This window comes from Pelobates fuscus, chromosome 1 (genome assembly GCF_036172605.1).
Source record: "Pelobates fuscus isolate aPelFus1 chromosome 1, aPelFus1.pri, whole genome shotgun sequence".
Lineage (NCBI taxonomy): Eukaryota > Metazoa > Chordata > Amphibia > Anura > Pelobatidae > Pelobates > Pelobates fuscus.
This window is the reverse complement of record NC_086317.1, coordinates 86860669-86879739: the sequence shown is the minus strand read 5'-3', so window position 1 is coordinate 86879739 and position 19071 is coordinate 86860669. Positions and strand designations below refer to the sequence as shown.

At 43.3% G+C, this 19071-nt stretch overlaps 1 protein-coding gene across 2 annotated transcripts in view; it reads left to right on the top strand.

The window, feature by feature from the left end:
- Nucleotides 1-19071, top strand: part of SEZ6 (seizure related 6 homolog) — a 577716-nt gene that overhangs the window by 424076 nt on the left and 134569 nt on the right. For both annotated transcript variants that reach the window (XM_063449977.1, XM_063449976.1), the window contains exon 4: nucleotides 3316-3508. In XM_063449977.1, coding sequence (XP_063306047.1) covers nucleotides 3316-3508 — 193 coding nt within the window. The remainder of the gene's footprint in view (nucleotides 1-3315; nucleotides 3509-19071) is intronic.

The following is a 19071-nucleotide window of genomic DNA, read 5'->3' as shown; positions in this document are numbered from 1 at the left end:
AGTCAAAATAGTTGAGCTAAAAAATGTTTCCAACTCGGCTACTTTGGCCTTACATTTGAATGTTACCATGAGTAACACGCAAAATACTACACCCTCCTGCAGTCTAAATGTCTATTTATTGATCCATTTGTTTTGTATTAATAGCCAGTAACTGAACTTTTTCAAAAATACATATTTTTTTATAACTTTCTTTATCGTTATTGAAGTTTTCATAAAATATTCTAAATTGACCTACCAAGATCAATTGCGTGCAACAGAACTTTCAAAATCTTCTACAAAACAGTTCACTTGTTTATTATTTAGCTTTGACTTGACTTCCCTCTCTGTCTTTGAGGCTTTTTCTGTCCTTACTATTTGAACATTGATGATATCCATGCTCAGAAAGCACAGCTGTCAACCTTTCCTTCATGGCACCTCCTCAGGAGATACTTGAAATTTGACTTGCTGGTGGTCCACAGGAGGCCAGGGATGCTTTACAGTAGCCAGGTGGAAATGTGCCCTTTAAAGGTTGTACGCTATTGATCCATCGCAAAGGCTCTGTCAAATAGCAAGGGCTGGAGGCCTGTATTGATCGTGGGCAGTCAAGCACTCATCATACAGACTCTACAACATACAACTGTCAAAGCATAAAAATATTAATATCATTGTTAATAAGAGAAGCAGAGTGATTGTAAGCTGGAGGGCTGACTTTGTGTTTTGTTTTGTTTTTTTATCCAGCCGTTGTTTTAGAATAACATTTGTATATATACGTGTGTGTATGTGTTTTTTCTCTCTATCATGAATTAATAGACAAATTAAGCTATCACAAACTCAATTTAAAGTTTAAACTTATAACCTTATGGTTTTTTGTTTTATGATCAAGATTTTGGTAGATATTATGAATGAATTGTAAATAAAATCCTAACAACATTGTAAGGAAATAAATCCCAGTATAGGAGCCTCGATAATTGAATGTTAACTATTGCAAGGGGACAAAGCTTTGCTAGAGGGTTAAAGGTGCTCTGAGACATCATTGCCGTATCTGTAAAAACACGTTTGAATAGTTTTTCAACGAAGTAAAGAAGTGGAGAGGAATGATGCATCGTAACAAGTCCCAGTAGTCGTCTTCCCTTGGTGGAACAATTAACCGTCCACCAAAACTCTGCCTTCTAAAACAGGCCTCTGTCCCGCAGTTATAATTCACTTTATAAGTTAAAACCTTTTATTTATTTTCTATTTTATTTTCACCTATTTGTTTCTCCAACTAATCTCCCAGCGGCCCCAACGTTGATATTGCTCCTTCCACTGCCCCACTGTTGATACATATGGTACATCAGCAAGAATCTCTTATTCTGCATTCTCAGTTCTATTCTACAAAGTCATCCCACCAATGCCATTTGCATTACATCATCGCCTTCCCCGCAACTTCCATCACCATGTTAGGCAGGTAGACTGCTTGAAAAAAAGGGGCAGGCACACTGAAAGACAAACAGATTGAGAAAACAAGACAGACAGAGTGAAACAAGTAGGCAAACCAAGAGAGGCAGGTAGGCTGGTGGCTTTAGAAAGAGAGATGGGCAGAGACAAGCAGAAAGATTGACAGAAACAAATAAGTGGAGACACTTGGTCTGAAAGAGATGAACAGACAGACATATTGAACGAGACAGACAATTGCAAGAGATGGGCAGATGGAGAGAGGCAGTGATGGATTAAGAGTGACAAACACACAGATGGAAGGAGAAAAAAAAACCATACAAAGAGAAAGGGAGCTTGAAAGTGAAACAAACAAAGGCAAATGAAGAGTTTAATAGACATGCAGAGAGATAAATGAATGTGGCAAGGAGAGAGACAAGCAGACAAAACAAGACAGAGGCAGTGCTTTGATTTATTATTAAGTTGCACCATTCTACAAAGAAGAGGCAATCTCATGTAAAATTGTGAATATCCAGTTCGGAGGCAGAATTAGGAGGTCAAAGGATAGGAGGAAATTTGTAGAGGTTCTGGAAAGACCATTAATCCTGCTGGTCAATAACTGTGTTAAATTATTGCTGCAAAATTAGTTTATCCGGCTGTCCTGGCCAACTTGTGTGTTCGGATAATGGAGCTAGTTCTCAAATAAGATCACTCCTGTAACTTGACACAATTGATTCACAGTACTGATCAGGAAGCTAGCCGAGGATTCCTACCAATGTTTTCAGTAACTTGCGATATACTGCAATATATCGGCCAAGGAAGCAAAACAGAGAATCAGCCTCTTTTCTCATGCCCCCTTAGGAGAGAGTCATCCTGTGTAGAAGGCAAAATGCCACCTTCTTCATAACCAGGTTTTCTTATTTCTGCTTTTTCCACTCTTTTTTGTTTATCATTATTATTTTTATTAGTATTACTATCCTTTACTGTTGGTGAACAAGAATGTTCACCAAAACATTGTTCTCTTTACTATTTAAATACAAAAAATAATGACAAATGCAATAAACATACCTGGAGTAGGAGTTTACTTCAACTTGGGGTGTTATGGTTGTGCACCATGATGGTCACAAGGTATGTATTCATTACAAAATACATGGATGTGCTCTACCCAGGGGGCAGAAATGGCTTGATACATGGCACTATGTCTCACTGCCAACGAGGGAGCAAAGACTGAGAGGTCTATTACTTATATATCACCAAGTAGGATATAGTATTGGCAAACCAGGAAACTTGGGGAATAGTGTTTATTGCAATCCCTTCAATCCCTCTGTTTATACTACAGTAAGCTGATTGGCTCCTACTTAACGTGTTCACAACCTTTTCTAACCACAGTGCTCCCAATTTACCCTTAACTCAGCAGGTAAAACCCAGCATTCTAACGAGCTCACTTGCCATTATGAGAGATGAGAATGTCTTAATAGCAACAACTAGCATTTGAATTGTTTAATGCAATTACTGGTCATGAAGTTCTTAATATAGCAGCAAAATCAAACACAATTAACCCTATGACGTGGTCTCACAATTACTTATTGATTTGAAGATAATTTACAATACAACACAATTAGGGCCGGCATGATATGTATTGTACATCATAAATGGACTTGATTCCAAGAATATGAGTTGAAGGGGTTATATGCTATATCTTGAGGTGGGTGTATATCCGTATATAACTAAATAGCTGTGAATATACAATTAAGTAGGGATACTTAAACCCTTGGCACTCACAGGAGCATCATTTGGAAGCACAGTTAATATTATATTAAAATGATTAGTTACTGATTATATCTGTCATTTTCCAAAGTGAAAGAAGAGTACACAATTAAAAATAAAATTCATATTTCTATGTGTAATTCATTCTTCCTACAGGTAGAAAATATCAGTTTATCGGAAGGCGAGACAGTAACCATAGAAAGCCTGGAAGGAGTGGAGCCTGTGATACTAGCGAACGAATCTTTCCTTATGAGAGGTCAAGTGATACGCAGCCCAACAAATCAAGTCATGATTCACTTCCAGAGTTTGCAGCACATCAATCATGGCAGCTTCCGGTTCCATTATCAAGGTAACGCCTCGCAAAGTATAAAGGATTGAGTTATTATCAAAACATACATAGAACCGTTCTTATTGGATTGGGAAAATCGGGATTGTCTTTACACAGATGTAAAGATAGGACATCCAACCTATTGTAACACAAAGTTAATAAAGGTTACAGAGCAATAAAACATGGAGCTGAAGAACCACCTTATAAGCAGGAGTTGGAAACACAAAGAGTTATTCACTAAACTGAGACATGAAAGGGGATTTAAAGTAAATTTCAAACTTAATGTCAGAGTAGCTGAATTAAAATGTTCCCAGTTTGGCTACTTCAAACTTAAATTTGAAATTCACTTCAAATTAACTTTGAATATCATGATACATATTTGATACAAAGACATAAGGGAAGGCAATGTCTGGTAGAGAACATCATGCCTAATTCCTTTGTTCTAAACACTGTATTCAAGGCTGTCAATGACTCCTCACTTTTGACCGGCCATTGTTAAATGAGTGTGTTCTTCATGCAAATAATGTCGTAACGTGTTAAATTAATGGTTCTTTAAGACTTCCATGATTCATGAGTTTGCTGCAAACCATCTTTTTTTTTTTTTTTTTATTCTTTATTTTTGATGTGCACAAAAGTAACAATACGCCTTGGTGCGCCACAACAGCGACATCAGGGTACATTAGTGAACATTTGCTTTACAGGTTGTGGTAATCGAGTGTCAGGCACATTTTTAGTTAAATATGACAGAATTGCAATAGTGTAGGTGCTCGATTAACGTAAACATTTAAGTGTTCAATGCAATTGTAAATTATAAACATGTTTAGTTCCGCTTAAGATTAGTGTGCATGTTGAGTGTCATCGTTTCAGTTTCTCGATATTGGTTAGGTTATGCTTATCTATGAGTAAAAGAGGGACATGCATTTTATACAGTGACATCTTGTCTAAAACATCACAGCATATAATGGGCTAGACCGCAAGTTTACATTTCAAGTTATGCACTAGAGGTATACAATGGGTCACATGCTTGTCATATGATGATAAGGTTAAACAAAACAGTGCAAGGGGACTTGGCAGGCCTATATAAGATTAGGTTAATTAGACATGGCGTTCGTTTGCTGTGTGTTATTATCAAGACTCTGGGTCCTGTAGGCGTTTGAGAGAGGTACTGCTGGGACTAATTACAAAGAGTCATTACATTGCTGGAGATGATCTTGTTGTTTGTTATCAGGGACCAGTTTATCAAGTTGTCACCTTGTACCACAGATGAGCAATAACAGGGGGTTCAGTATCAGCGTGTCCCCAAAGTTTTCCGGTCCTTGATCCAATATGCCTCCTGGCCGCTTTACGTCTTGATGCTCTGGGTGGTCAGTGATGTCTAGGTGGGTTCTGCATCGTTGTGTCTCGTGGTAGGTGCTAATGCCACCATTTCCATAGAGGTGCAGCATGATCTCAGTCGCAGCGTCTAGCAGCTTTATTGCTTTGTAATAGTCTGGTAGGACGATATTGGATGCTTTTTCGTCAGCTTTATTTGCTTTCTCACTTGTCTGTCAGCGCTAGCTCGATCTCTGTTGGCGGCTCGCGCACATGGCCGGCGGCCATCTTGTGGGTTGTCGCCCGGTTGATGTTGCCCGCCAGGGTGGTGGTTTGGGCCCAGGTCGGCATGCTGGCCATTGCCCCTGCAGACCGGGATACCCCCCCGGTCCAGAGGGGGGGGGGGGTGCGAGACGCCGGCCGGAGACCCGGGAGAGCGGCCGTCCCATCCCGGCTCAAGCCCCAGCAAGCTCCGAGCCCCAGCCGGGTTACAGTCGGTGCCGGGCAGGGTCCGTTGCGGTATCCCCGCTATTCCCTATCACTGGGGGCCTGTGTGGTCTGCTGGTTGCGGTAAACCTCCAGTTTGCTCCGACTTTCGGGCCCTTGGAGCGGGAGCTCAGACAAACACGTCTGATCCCGCCGGCGGTCAGGCCCTGCCCCCGCAAACCATCTTTTTTAATGTAGCACTTCTATACATTCTAAAATTGTACCAGAGATACCGCAGTTTCCCTCTTTCACCCTTTTATGGGTTATCTCATGGTTAACTTGCTTAGACTCCATGTGTCTAGTTAAAGGCGAAATTGGTTAAAATAGGGGATTCTTCTCTTTAATTGTGCAAGATTTCTATGTCTAGTAAACAGTGAGCAGCCTGTGACTGCTCACTGTTTAAAAAATAAATAAAAAATAGTACCCCCCCCCGGCCCCCACCCCTGAGCGGCGGGTGGGGGCCCTAACGTAAAATGATGGAGGGGAGACCTATTGTCCTCCCCCCTGGCCCCCACTCCTGAGCGGCGGGTGGGGGCCCTAAATCAGAATAAGGGGGGACCTAATGTCCTCCCCCCTGGCCCCCACCCCTGAGCGGTGGGTGGGGGCCCTAAATACTAATAAAGGGGGGGACCTAATGTCCTCCCCCCCACCCCTGAGCGGTGGGTGGGGGCCCTACAGTAAAATAAGGGAGGGGGACCTAATGTCCTCCCCCTGGCCCCCACCCCTGAGCGGCGGGTGGGGGCCCTAAATATTAATAAGGGGGGGGGACCTAATGTCCTCCCCCCTGGCCCGCACCCCTGAGCGGCGGGTGGGGGCCCTAAATTGTAATAAGGGGGGGGACCTAATGTCCTTCCCCCTGGCCCCCACCTCTCAGCGGCGTGTGGAGGCCCTAAATACTAATAAGGGGGGGACCTAATGTCCTCCCCCCTGGCCCCCACCCCTGAGCGGTGGGTGGGGGCCCTAAATACTAATAAGGGGGGAGACCAAAGGTCCTCCCCCCTGGTCCCCACCCCTGAGCGGCGGGTGGGGGCCCTAAAAAAAATGTTCCCCCTCCCGCCTCCCCAAACTCCCCAATAAAAAGTATCCCCCTACCTACCCCCCTCACCTTAAAAACTAATGAGGGGGGACCTTTAACTAAGTACCTGTAAAAAAATAAAAGTAAAACTTACTCATAACTCTCTGATTGGTGGATTAAGTAACCAATCAGAGAGTTATGAGTAAATTACACAGCGTAGGAAAATTCCAAAGAACTTTCCCACGCTGTGTAAAATGACACAGAGCACTCTGATTGGTGGATTTCAAACCATTCAATCAGAGTGCTGTGACAGGTAAATGTAGAGACTTACCTGTCAGTCTTTTCATTTACCTGTCAGAGCACTCTGATTGGATGGCTTAAACCCACCAATCAGAGTGCTCTGAGCCTAATTGCAGGGCAGGGCAAGGCTTTATAAGCCTTCCCTCGCCCTGCAGAGCTCAGTCTGCGCGGAGCCCCCCATGGGTGAAGAAGTATTATTATTTTTTTGCTCTCGTTTTTTTTTTTTAGAATTGCGTCGGTTATTATGGTTTTTTATTTGCCCTTTTTTGGGGGCTGAAAAAAGAAGATTTTAGAAGAAAGAAAACATTGAATGGTAAGTTTTTTTTTTTTTACAGGTACTTAGTTAAAGGTCCCCCCTCATTAGTTTTTAGGGTGAGGGGGGTAGGTAGGGGGATACTTTTTATTGGGGGGGAAGGGGTGACCCCCTAGTCACCTGGGGGGGATATTTTTTAGGGCCCCCACCCGCCGCTGAGGGGTGGGGGCCAGGGTGGAGCACATTAGGTCCCCCCCCTTATTAGTATTTAGAGCCCCCATCCGCCGCTCAGGGGTGGGGGCCAGGGGGAGGATATTAGGTCCCCCCCCTTATTAGTATTTAGGGCCCCTACCCACCGCTCATTACTTCCCCCCCCTTATTATAATTATAGGACATTAGTTCCCCCCCTTATTCTGATTTAGGGCCCCCACCCACCGCTCAGGGGTGGGGGCCAGGGGGAGGACAATAGGTCCCCCCCCATTATTTTACTGCAGGGCCCCCACCCACCGCTCAGGGTGGGGGCCAGGGGGAGGACATTAGGTCCCCCCCCTTATTTTACTGTAGGGCCCCCACCCACCGCTCATTACTTCCCCCCCCTTATTATAATTATAGGACATTAGTTCCCCCCCTTATTCTGATTTAGGGCCCCCACCCACCGCTCAGGGGTGGGGGCCTGGGGGGAGGACAATAGGTCCCCCCCCATTATTTTAAATTAGGGCCCCCACCCGCCGCTCAGGGGTGGGGGCCAGGGGCTCGGGAGGGGGGAACTTTTTTTTTTTTTTAATAGACATGCCCCTACTCGCGGTATAGCGAGTAGGGGCATAATTTACTAATACTAAGTAATCTTTACCAAATTAGGTCTTTCAGCCTTTTAGTAAATAGCTCCCTAATACCGTGGGAATTAGGGAGTTATCTACTTATTCATTCCTGTCATTACACTGACAGGCTAAGTAACTTACATTTTATATGAATGTATGTTACTTGTTTGTTATAAGTGTTGCAAATGCTTACAGCTGAATCCTGGCTATGTTTGTATACATTTTATTTAAAATTATTTACAATGTAACATTCTTCTTCTTTCACTGAGTAAATATATTAGTACTTAGGCAATACTGTGCTTCGGAACTTCGGCACTTTGACACTTCGGAACTTCGGCAACTTCGGAACTTCTGCACTTCAGCACTTCGGAACTTCGGCACTTCGACATTTCAGAAATTCGGTAATTTCGGAACTTCGGGACCTCGGCAATTCGTCACTTTGGCAATTCGGACATTCGGAAGTACCCGAATGTCCGAATTGTCCGAAATTCATCCGAATGCATATTCGGACCGAAACGTATTGCACATGTCTACCTGAATGCTCCAGACCAGCAAACTTCTAAAACTTGGGCTTTTATAGAGGTGGTCACACTTGCTGATGATCAATCAATCAAGGGCATTTGATTAGCAGCATCTGTCTGTTTCTTAGCCTAGTAATTTCTATGGAAGCAGTAAAGATTTACTTAGTTTTTCACACATGGCTTCTCCATTTTGGCTTTATTTTTGTAAATAAATCATGACTCAGGGTAATATGTCATGTGTCGATGTTCGTCTGGGTTTGTATTTACCTATTTTTAAGACCTGCTAAGGAACAGATATTTGCTATCATGTCCTGATATGTAAAACCATGGTATTAGAGGATGTGCTATATATATATAAATATATATATAAAATAAAAATGAACAATAAGAGATCATTTTTGAAATACAGACAAACTGTTTCTTCCTGTATGTGTGTGATTTTCTGGGGGTGGCAATTGTGAAAGCTTTGTCTAGCACAACTCACAGTTCTTCTTGTGGAGACATAACATGTGTGCCCATACAGCACAAAAAAAAAAATCACACCCCAGAGGAAATATTTGCAAACAAAGACAAATTTAGCCTTCATAACAGCCATCTGCTTAGAGAGATTAAAAAGAAAATAACTTTTTTTTTGTTTGTTTGTATTTATTTGATGCACCGTGTGTTGGCACTCAAAGAACAAATTAAAATGCTTTCTTCTTTAAATCAAATTATAATACATTTTCTGGCAGTCAGACACACTAACACATGTTCATTTGTTTAACCTTCCCAGAGCCAATAACAATCTATGTCATCATAACAAACTGGTCCGTAAAGGGACACTGTAGGTGCTGTAACTGCTTCAGCTCATTGAAGTGGTTATAGTGTCATGAGTTCCCTGGCGACATCCTGCTATGAATCGGTATGGCTAGAAGGAAGTGTAAATCTCTGATTTAGCCATACCTCCAGTGGGAGCCAGACTTTGGGTGACCAGGGGCCCTCATTTGTACAGGCTGGACCTGTGGTTATGATTGTGTCATTGAAATGTCATTAATCCTTAAAGGAACACTTCAACCACCATAATCTCTAGAGCATGCTTTAGTGGTTATGGCACCTAGAGGGCCCTTCTGCCACCTGGAAGTATCATGGTGCTAGTGTTTACAAACATTCTGAACAGCCTATAAGGGAAAGTGATGTCATCGAAAAAGAAACGGTCTTCCAGTAAAACTTGACTTCAGCGTTGGATGCAAGTTTTATTTTTTTAATCTGGGGTGGGGGCGAATGAACACATATGGGTGACTCTGACCAAAAACTGTGTTTTTATTAAAACACTGTTGTTTGGTTGGAGTAACACTTTAATAAAATTGGTGATATGATTTAATTTGGTTTTATAAAAGTGTTTAAACTTAAATAATGTAGCATTTGGAATGTCAGGACTAAACTGCTGTTTAAATGTATTTTAGGTGCACTTGATGCATCTTGACAGATATTTAGCAAAACAACAGATGCATCGTTTTAAAAAAAATAAATGTTGCTATATTTTAACCCAGCAATTCTTGTTGAAAATTATCACTCAAGAGAATGAAGAACTATGCAATATTCTATATTCTATAATGATAATGATAAAATCTGTGGGCTTTAATGAAGTGAGAACAATCCTTGTGATGATTTGCATGAACAACACGCAAACTGCTATGTTGTGTGTGTATATATATATATGTGTGTATATGTATATATATATATATATATATATATATATATACATATACACACATATATATAATCCAAAATTTAGGCTGCACTCACTAGACATTTTGCTTAGGCATTTCAGTTAGGCGTTTGAGTTAGGTATTATGGTTAGGAGCTAGGGTTAGGCATTATAGTTGGAAGTTCGAAACTTTGAAATGTTGTGCACTTGTGCTAGTCCAAAATCATTTTGTTAGGAACACAAATGTTGGTTCAGAAGAACCAAGTTTCAATCCAGAAAATGTTTGTCTGTGCTACCTTTCCAGGAAAAGCTATTCAAATAAACCAAAATAGGCCAAAATTGCACCTGTTAGTGTATTGCAATGTAGAAATTACTCATATTTTGCCTAGCTTAAAGGGACACTATAGTCACCTGAACAACTTTAGCTTAATGAAGCAGTTTTGGTGTATAGAACATGCCCCTGCAGCCGCACTGCTCAATTCTCTGCCATTTAGGAGTTAAATCCCTTTGTTTATGAACCCTAGTCACACCTCCCTGTATGTGACTTGCACAGCCTTCCATAAACACTTCCTGTAAAGAGAGCCCTATTTAGGCTTTCTTTATTGCAAGTTCTGTTTAATTAAGATTTTCTTATCCCCTGCTATGTTAATAGCTTGCTAGACCCTGCAAGAGCCTCCTGTATGTGATTAAAGTTCAATTTAGAAATTGAGATACACATATTTAAGGTAAATTACATCTGTTTGAAAGTGAAACCAGTTTTTTTTTTCATGCAGGCTCTGTCAATCATAGCCAGGGGAGGTGTGGCTAGGGCTGCATACATAGAAACAAAGTGATTTAACTCCTAAATGGCAGTGAATTGAGCAGTGAAATTGCAGGGGAATGATCTATACACTAAAACTGCTTTATTTAGCTAAAGTAATTTAGGTGACTATAGTGTTCCTTTAATAGCTATGCCATATAAAGCATTTTTGCAATACCATTTGAGAGTATTATTTTACTGCTCCTTGTGTTTTCCAGAGGTGGGGCACATTGGGAGATGCCTTGCAACTTCCCATTCCCTATTAATTGAATTGTAAGCTACTACCTGAAGTCCACAGGTGTGTATTTTACAGAATGGTTTTTTTATTAGCAACTGGGCAGCAATAGCTGCCCAGTTGCTAGTTTTTATTTACAATGAGCATCTGCTGGTTAACTGTTTAGTAAACATGCTGGGGTTGGGGGCATAAAGGAGGTATTAACCTCCCTTATACTAATATTCAAGTTATATATATTGTTTTTATTTTTTATTTTAGTGTGATGGCTTTTTTTACACACCTGGGTTTCCACCTGGTTATTTTACTGGCACAGCCAGTATTTGAGGCTGCCTGGTCGGTGCCGATATTGCAGTCATACTGGCAATACAGATGCTGGTATTTTTCTCAGTATAAACAGAGATTACAATACAATACCAGCACTGGCCAGTAGGGGTCACTGTGTGTGTGGAGAGTGGCAGGGATAGGAAGTTCCAGCATATCCCTTTCCTGCCTATCTCTACTCACTGATCTGCAGGGGAGCATCTACAGTGAGTCCAGACAGCAACTCCCAGCCTGCAGAGACAGCCTACAGCTCAGGGAAATGAGGGATGGGGGGAAAGGCTGCAAGGAGACATGGGGCACTGGGAGATATGGGGACACTGAGACACTAAGGGACATTGGGAGACATTATGACACAGACACTTGGGGACACTGAGACATTTGGGGACACTGGGAGATTTGGGGACACTGAGACGCTAAATGACACTGGGAGATATTAAGACACAGACACTCGGGGACACAGAGACACTTGGTGACACTGGTAGACATGGGGACACTGAGACATTAGGGAGACATGGGGTGTCCCCTAGTTTACCAGTGTCCCCAAGTGTCTCAAGGTCCCTATGTCTCCCAGTGTCCCCATATCTCCCAGTTCCCCAAGTGTCTCAATGTCCCCATGTCTCCCAGCCAGTGTCCCTAGTGTCTGTGTCCCTGTTGTCTCACTGTCCCCATGTCTTCAAGTGTCCCCTATTTTCCCAGAGTCCCCTAGGCTCCCAGCCAGTGTCCCCATGTATCCCAGCCAGTGTCCAATAGTCTCCCAGTGTCCCCTAGTCTCCCAGTCTCCCCAAGTGTCTCAGTGTCCCCATGGATCTCCCAGTGTTCCCAAGTGTCTCAGTGTCCCCATGTCTCCTAGTGTCCCTAGTGTCTGTGTCCCCGTGTCTCCCAGTGTCCCCATGTCTCCCAGTGCCCCAAGTGTCTCAATGTCCCCATTTCTCTGTGTCCCCAGGTCTCCCAATGACCCCTGTTTCAGTGTCCCCATGCCTCACAGTGTCCCCATGTCTTTCAATGTTCTTAGTGTCCTAGTGACATGGGTACCCTGGGAGACATGGGGACACGGGATACTGGGAGACATGGGGAGACTGGGTGACATGGCGACACAAGAGGACACTGGGAGACATGGGGCATTGAGACACTGTGATACATAGGGACACTGGGATACATAGGGTCATAGGAGACCTGGGGACACTGGGAGACTAGGGGAGACATGTGGCACTGAGACACTGTGATACATAGGGACACTGTGAGACCTGGGGTAATCGACACATGGGGACACTGAGTCATGAGAGCACTGGGAGACATGGGGGCACTGGGAGACTAGGGGACACTGGGTGACATGGGGACACTGAGAGACATGGGAATACTGGGGGACACAGGTGTTATGGTACTTTTTAAAAGTAAACCAAAATGTTTAAATGTCTATCTGTTCCTGTCCAAATCAATAAAATTGAATTGCGTATATACGCTGAAGTAATTAAGTCTGACACACAAGGTTCAGGTTAAAATAACTTCGAGAAAGTTTATTGGCAAGTGAAGAAAAAGCGGGCGCGCAGGCCCTTTTAAGAGGCATTTTGCGTCATCATTGATTATTAGAATATCAGCAAATAAACATCATCAATTGGATTAATTGTTAAGTGTCGGGGTTAGTGTCTTACCTATTGGTTCAAAAATTAAGAGGTTAGTCCCGTGTCCACCCACCGGAGGTGGGATTGTTCTGGACACGGGTGGGGATAAGGGGGTCCTGAGCGTCATTTTACACGGTCAATGATATCAGGCCTCATGTCCAGGTGCAAGGTCTCTTATGAATAGAACATTTCATTACTACTGTGTTCTCGTGGCCTTCAAACTATACTATCTTACAAGTTTAAGGAGTAGCCAGCACCTCCTGGTGCTTGTCCTTGCAGGAAATACAGTCTTTGTCTACTATACTAATTGGGTTGAGAAGTTCAGTGTCAGGGTACCTGAGGTCTCTACCTTTGAGAAGGGTAGAGACTTAGTTGTTTATCCGTCTAGACACGCCATATCTCCCGTTCCTCGCGGTCCATCCAGTCATTCTAACGCTGGCCGCAAGGGATCCGCTTCCTTTTCTAACATGACGCTCGATACGTGACGTCTTGACGCTATCCCGAGCGACCTGCCACTCTATTGGCTTTATCCTATCAGCACCCGGCTGAGGCGTGTCTACTCTCCGGACTCAGGGTATTTAAGCTTGCTTCACTCGTCAGCTCATTGCCCTGTCGTGGTTCTAGCTTGTCTAGTCACTCAGTGCTCTTGTATTCTAGTATTCTCTTTGGTTTTGACCCGGCTTGTTGTACTATTCTGCTTATCTCTGTTATCCCTCTGACCCGGCTTGTCTCTCGCTTACCTGTCTTCTCGTTCCCTCGACCTCGGCTTGTCTCTGACTATTCTCTGTTATACTCTGTACGTTAGTCCGGCCATTCTAAGGCCCGGTATACGTACCTTTCTACTGTTTGTACTCTGCGTGTTGGATCCCTGTCCCGATCCTGACATTCAGTCACATAAGGTAGTTTTAAAATGAACAAGTTAAGTCATGAGGACAAAATGGAGGATTGAAGAAGTCAGGTTAGGAGGACAAAATGGAGGATTGAAGAAGTTAGGTTAGGAGGACAAAATGGAGGATCATCACAGTATAAAGTTAAAATGGAGTTAGTACAATAATTCAATACAAGTACAATAAAGATTTTTAATAATCCCACATCAGTCCCCCCTATGAAATGTTAGATTCTAAGAGATAAAACTTTATTTGTTAGTATCAGAAGACGTGTTAACCCAAAGGCACAGAAACCCCGTGGCCGCTAGCTAGGTGTTAATGCAAAGTGCAAGTCTGTCCCTAGAGCTGACCCTAATAGGCTAACTCATCCGTCAGTATGGCTCTCGAACACTTCACACCCATGGGTGTCCCATGGCAGCTAACCCACCACTTCTCCACACGGGGCCTTTACCATTCACTGACAGATGCTGTCCCTAAGCTAGTCCCTTCCTAGAATTCCTGCACTTTATCAACAAAAGGGATTGTTTGCAGCGGCAGACAGGGTGAGTTGACGTCTTGGAAATCTTGGTCATCAACTTCGAGATGGGTGAAAGTGGGTGCCGCTTGGTCAACAGTCTTCATGAGGGATTTTCTCAGACATGGGAGGATACAACAAAAGAGAAGAGCAAAAATAAAAAGGAAAATTAGTATAGCCATACCAATCTGCATTAAAGCCTTTTGCCATCCTGTCATCCAACCAAACCATCTTTCCCAGGGATCTTTTATCCCAGAATTCCTTTTTAACTCTTCAGACAGGTCATTTAATTTTTCTATGGCTAATGTAACTTTACCATTAGGGCCTGTGTTTTCTGGGATATATGTACAACATGTCATGGTGTCGGGCAAAATTTTACAAACCCCTCCTTTCTCGGCTAAGATCATATCTAGGGCCATTCTATTCTGGAAAGCCATTTGGGATGTGGCCTGCAGCTGTTCGGCCAACCCCTGGAGGGCGTCTCTGGTATAATTAACAAAACGCTGTTGATTATAATAAATGTAATTTATCCAATTTAAATTCTTGTTTGCAGTAACTATGGTAAAAATTGATTCAAATCCTGCAGCAACTTCATCCCTTGCTTTAAACTCATTGGGCACCCCCCTAGGCACTCCAATGGCATCAATATACACATGAGGATCAAAACTTCCTTTCACTGGGGCGTCACGCTTAACCTTAGTGTGTTTGGACCCATGGGTGACGAGGTGTGTGTCAGAGATGATATGTATAGGCATAATAGCTTTAGCCAGAGTACACTCCCCCCCACCACTGCTTGTCCATTCTGGATCTTAGCTGTAAATCCCCACACAACCAGTAAATATCCCCTAATGACCTGGTGTGAAATTGCAACAAGTCCATAGAGACATTTCTGTAGGTAGCACAATACCCTTTAGAGAAGTTACCCAAGAATTTACCCATTCCATCATAATTAGCATAACAAGTGTAGTTACCTTTATACACGGTAATACCATCTGGGGGTTTGACATCCTGGGTTAGGAGAGGATACTCTTTTGTCCATGCAATACATATGGACCTGTTAAAATTATAGTGATAGGCAAAAAGGCTTAAAACACATTCTTCTATATCTACTGGCAGGATTAAAGGCACAGTACCCAGGTGAGGCCGGGCACCGCCACACACATAGCATGCAGTTCTATTATGCTTATTAGCATTATATTTCATCCATTCTAACCATAGATTTACATCATTAAAACCTGTTTCAGCGGCCATGGTATCTTCAAAGGTGTGGTTAGCAATGGCCATCATGTCTTGAAAGGTCTGGATATGAGGTTTTAATGGGTTAGGGACCATATGGGTGGCCCCTTGCCACTCAGAAGAGTTGCACATATCTTTGAGGTAGAAATGCCCTAATTTACGGTAGGAACCCTTTTTCCAATACATTCCCATCACATACTGGTCCGCATCTGTTGGGCTTGGATGCTCAATGTTAAGGATTAGTTTCATTGGTGTACTCCCCCCAGGCTTTCTCAAAGTCATTCTCTGGAGAAGGGATCTACCATGATCATCTACTTTAGATACGGCACTTTTTGGTTTGTAACCCCAGGCAGGCCCGGCATTCCATCCCGCCGCCCCCCAATGGTCACAATTGTGCCCCCATTGCTTGTCAACTACACAAACATATGGGTCTTTCGAATGAGGGATATCTCTATAGATGCTCTGGATTTGTGGTGTGGGAAATGGGCATTCTACAATATCACAGTAGTCAAAGGTATAAGTAGCCACCTGGGTACACGATGAATTATACCAGAAGGTGTACCCACTAATATCTTTGGTAATGGCTACTTGCTGGGCCTTTATAAAGCTAATTAGGGAGAAGGTGTACCAGAGATACATGTTTGTGCGGTATTCGCTTCCTCTGGGGCAGGAGATTTCTTGCAGTGGGAAGCGTGGATCCAATTTGGCCTACCGGCCAGTTTGACGGAGGTTGCGGTAATCAGGAGAACTTGGAATGGACCGTCAAATCTTGGTTCCAGGGTATTTTTCCGCACAAACTTCTTGACCAGGACCCAATCTCTGGGAAGCAGGTTATGGGAACCTGTATCCAATTCGGGATCTGGAATTGAAGAGAAAACTTGGGCATGTATTTTGTTTAAAACACTTGCAAGTTCAGTTACATAGTCTACTAAAACATCTGATTGGAGCTGCAACTGCTGCGGATAATAACAACCTAGTCTGGGTGCTGTCCCAAATAGAACCTCATATGGGGACAGTGAATGCTTCCCTCTAGGTGTGTGCCTAACACTAAATAAAGCTATTGGCAGGCTTTCTGGCCAGGGCATCTTTGTTTCTTGTGACATTTTTAACATTCTGGTTTTTAGAGTGCCATTCATGCGCTCCACTTTACCACTACTTTGTGGGTGGTAAGGGGTGTGGAAGGCTAGAGTCACCCCTAGAGCAGTCCAAATTTCTTTAGTCACTGTTGCTGTGAAAGCTGGGCCTTGATCACTTTCAATGACTTCTGGGAGTCCGAACCTACATACTATCTCTGTAAGTAGGCGTCTTGCGGTTGTTTTTGAAGTGATATTGGCCACTGGGTAGGCCTCTGGCCATCCTGAGAACATGTCCACTATTACTAGTGCATATTCATGGGGCCCACTCTTGGGCATTTGGATGTGGTCAATTTGAATTCGCTGGAAGGGATACATGGGCTTTGCCAGGTGTTTTGCAGGCACCTTGATTGGTCTTCCTGGATTGCATTTTGCACAAATGACACAGGCCTTGCAGAAGCTATTGATCAATGTTGTGATTCCAGGTGCTTCATAATACTTCTGTATGAGGGCGGCCATCAATTCTTTTGATAGGTGTGCAGGCCCATGTGCCCATTGGACAACTGCTGGATACAAATTTCTGGGAAGACAAAATTTGAAGTTGTTGTAATATATTCCGTCCTTTTGGACAGCTCCTTTCTTTTTCCATTTCTGGATTTCTTCAGGAGTGACTGCAGCTTGCTGTTCTCGCAAAATTTGCAAATCAGTAGGAAGAGTTTGCAGAGCAAAAATAGGAACTTCTTCTTCTTCTTGTCCGGACACTTCTTCATCCACTTCCTGCAGATCCCTGGCCGCTAGCTTAGCAGCCTGATCAGCTAAATGGTTGCCCTTTGCTTCATCTGTATCCAATTTCCCATGGGCCTTGACTTTCAAAACGGCCACTTCTTTAGGGAGTAGGAGGGCATCCATTAGCTCCTTGATTGCAGTGCTGTGTTTGACTGGTGTACCGGCGGTGGTAAGAAATCCTCTTGTCTTCCAAATTAGGCCGAAGTCATGTGCCACACCCAGAGCATATCTTGAATCTGTATAGATGTTGGCACGTTTTCCTTCGGAAATTTTGCATGCTGAAGTCAGAGCCTGTAATTCAGCTTCTTGCGCAGACATTGCTGGCGGTAAGGATGATGATTTGATGACTTTGTCTGTTGTGGTTACGGCATATCCTGTATGATATCTTCCTTCTTCATCAGCATATCTTGATCCGTCCACAAACAGGGTAAAATCTGGATCTGGTAATGGATTTTCATGCACAGTTGGTAAGTGCACTGTTTCCATTTTCATCTGTTCGAAACAGTCATGAGGTGTTTCTGGGTCATAATCATTCTTTATGACTAGATCTTGAAATTCCTTTTCCAAGAAATGGCGTGGCCATGCTTCTAGAAGGTCAGTTGTTGGGTATTTGGCAATACCATTTTCCTGTAGCTGTTCTTCATTCATGGTGGCCCATAGTTTTGCCATGGGCCCAAGATCATTCCATGACCTTGTCTTCAACTTGGTAACAGGAATATGTGGGATAGCGGTATCCCAATGGCGGTAAAGGTAGTTAAGTTGTTGAGGTAGCTGGACCAAGACCATGCTATTGCCTTCAGAGTCACAATAGAAATCTTGTGCAGTGAGCTTTACATCGGTCCAGTGGTAAAGCTCATCTTCATAGCAAGGTTCAGGAGTAATGTTCGGCTTGTACCACATGGTACAGAAGGCGTAATCCGGGCCTTCACAAAGAGGTGTCTCATCTTCATAAAATGACAAATGTGGATGCATGACTTTCTTGATACATCCACAGAGCAGGTAAATGTAGGTTTCATCCGTGATAAATCCATAATAGATACCCCCCTCAGGGAGTGGAAGAAGAGTGGATGGATTAAGCACTTGACATCTCTGGATGGAAATGTTGTCAGGCAAAAGAAGATGACACTGTAGGCGCAGGTGTCTGGCTGGAGACACGTGCTTGAGCTGGACTTGGTTGATGATAGCAGAAATGTCATGAGGGGCCAAAACAACCAGAGGGTGGCCAAGGACCAGGTCTGAGGTTCTTTCTATGAGTTCTCTTGCAGCAAAAACAGCCCTGAGACAGGAAGGAGTCCCTCTGGCCACAATGTCCAGTTGACATGAGAAATATCCAATAGGCCTCTGGCGGCCTCTTAAGTCATTATTTTGGGTGAGAACTCCTGTTGCATGGCCTTGTCTTTCAGAGACAAATAATTTGAAAGGTTTGGAGTAGTCAGGTAGGCCCAAGGCAGGAGCAGAAGCAATGGCACGTTTTAGAGCATTGAAATTGTCCAGAGCTTCATTGGTCAGACAGAATGGGTCAGATTTAAGAGCATCATAGAGAGGTTGCATAAGCAGAGAGGCTTCTGGGATCCATGCTCTGCAGTAGGAAATGAGGCCTAGGAAGGCATGAAGAGACTTTGAAGTCCTTGGAGGTGGAATGTCCAGAACAGCTCTTACCCGGTCCCGAGTAAGATGTCTGGTACCTTGAGATAGGCAATGTCCAAGGAAAATCACTGAAGAT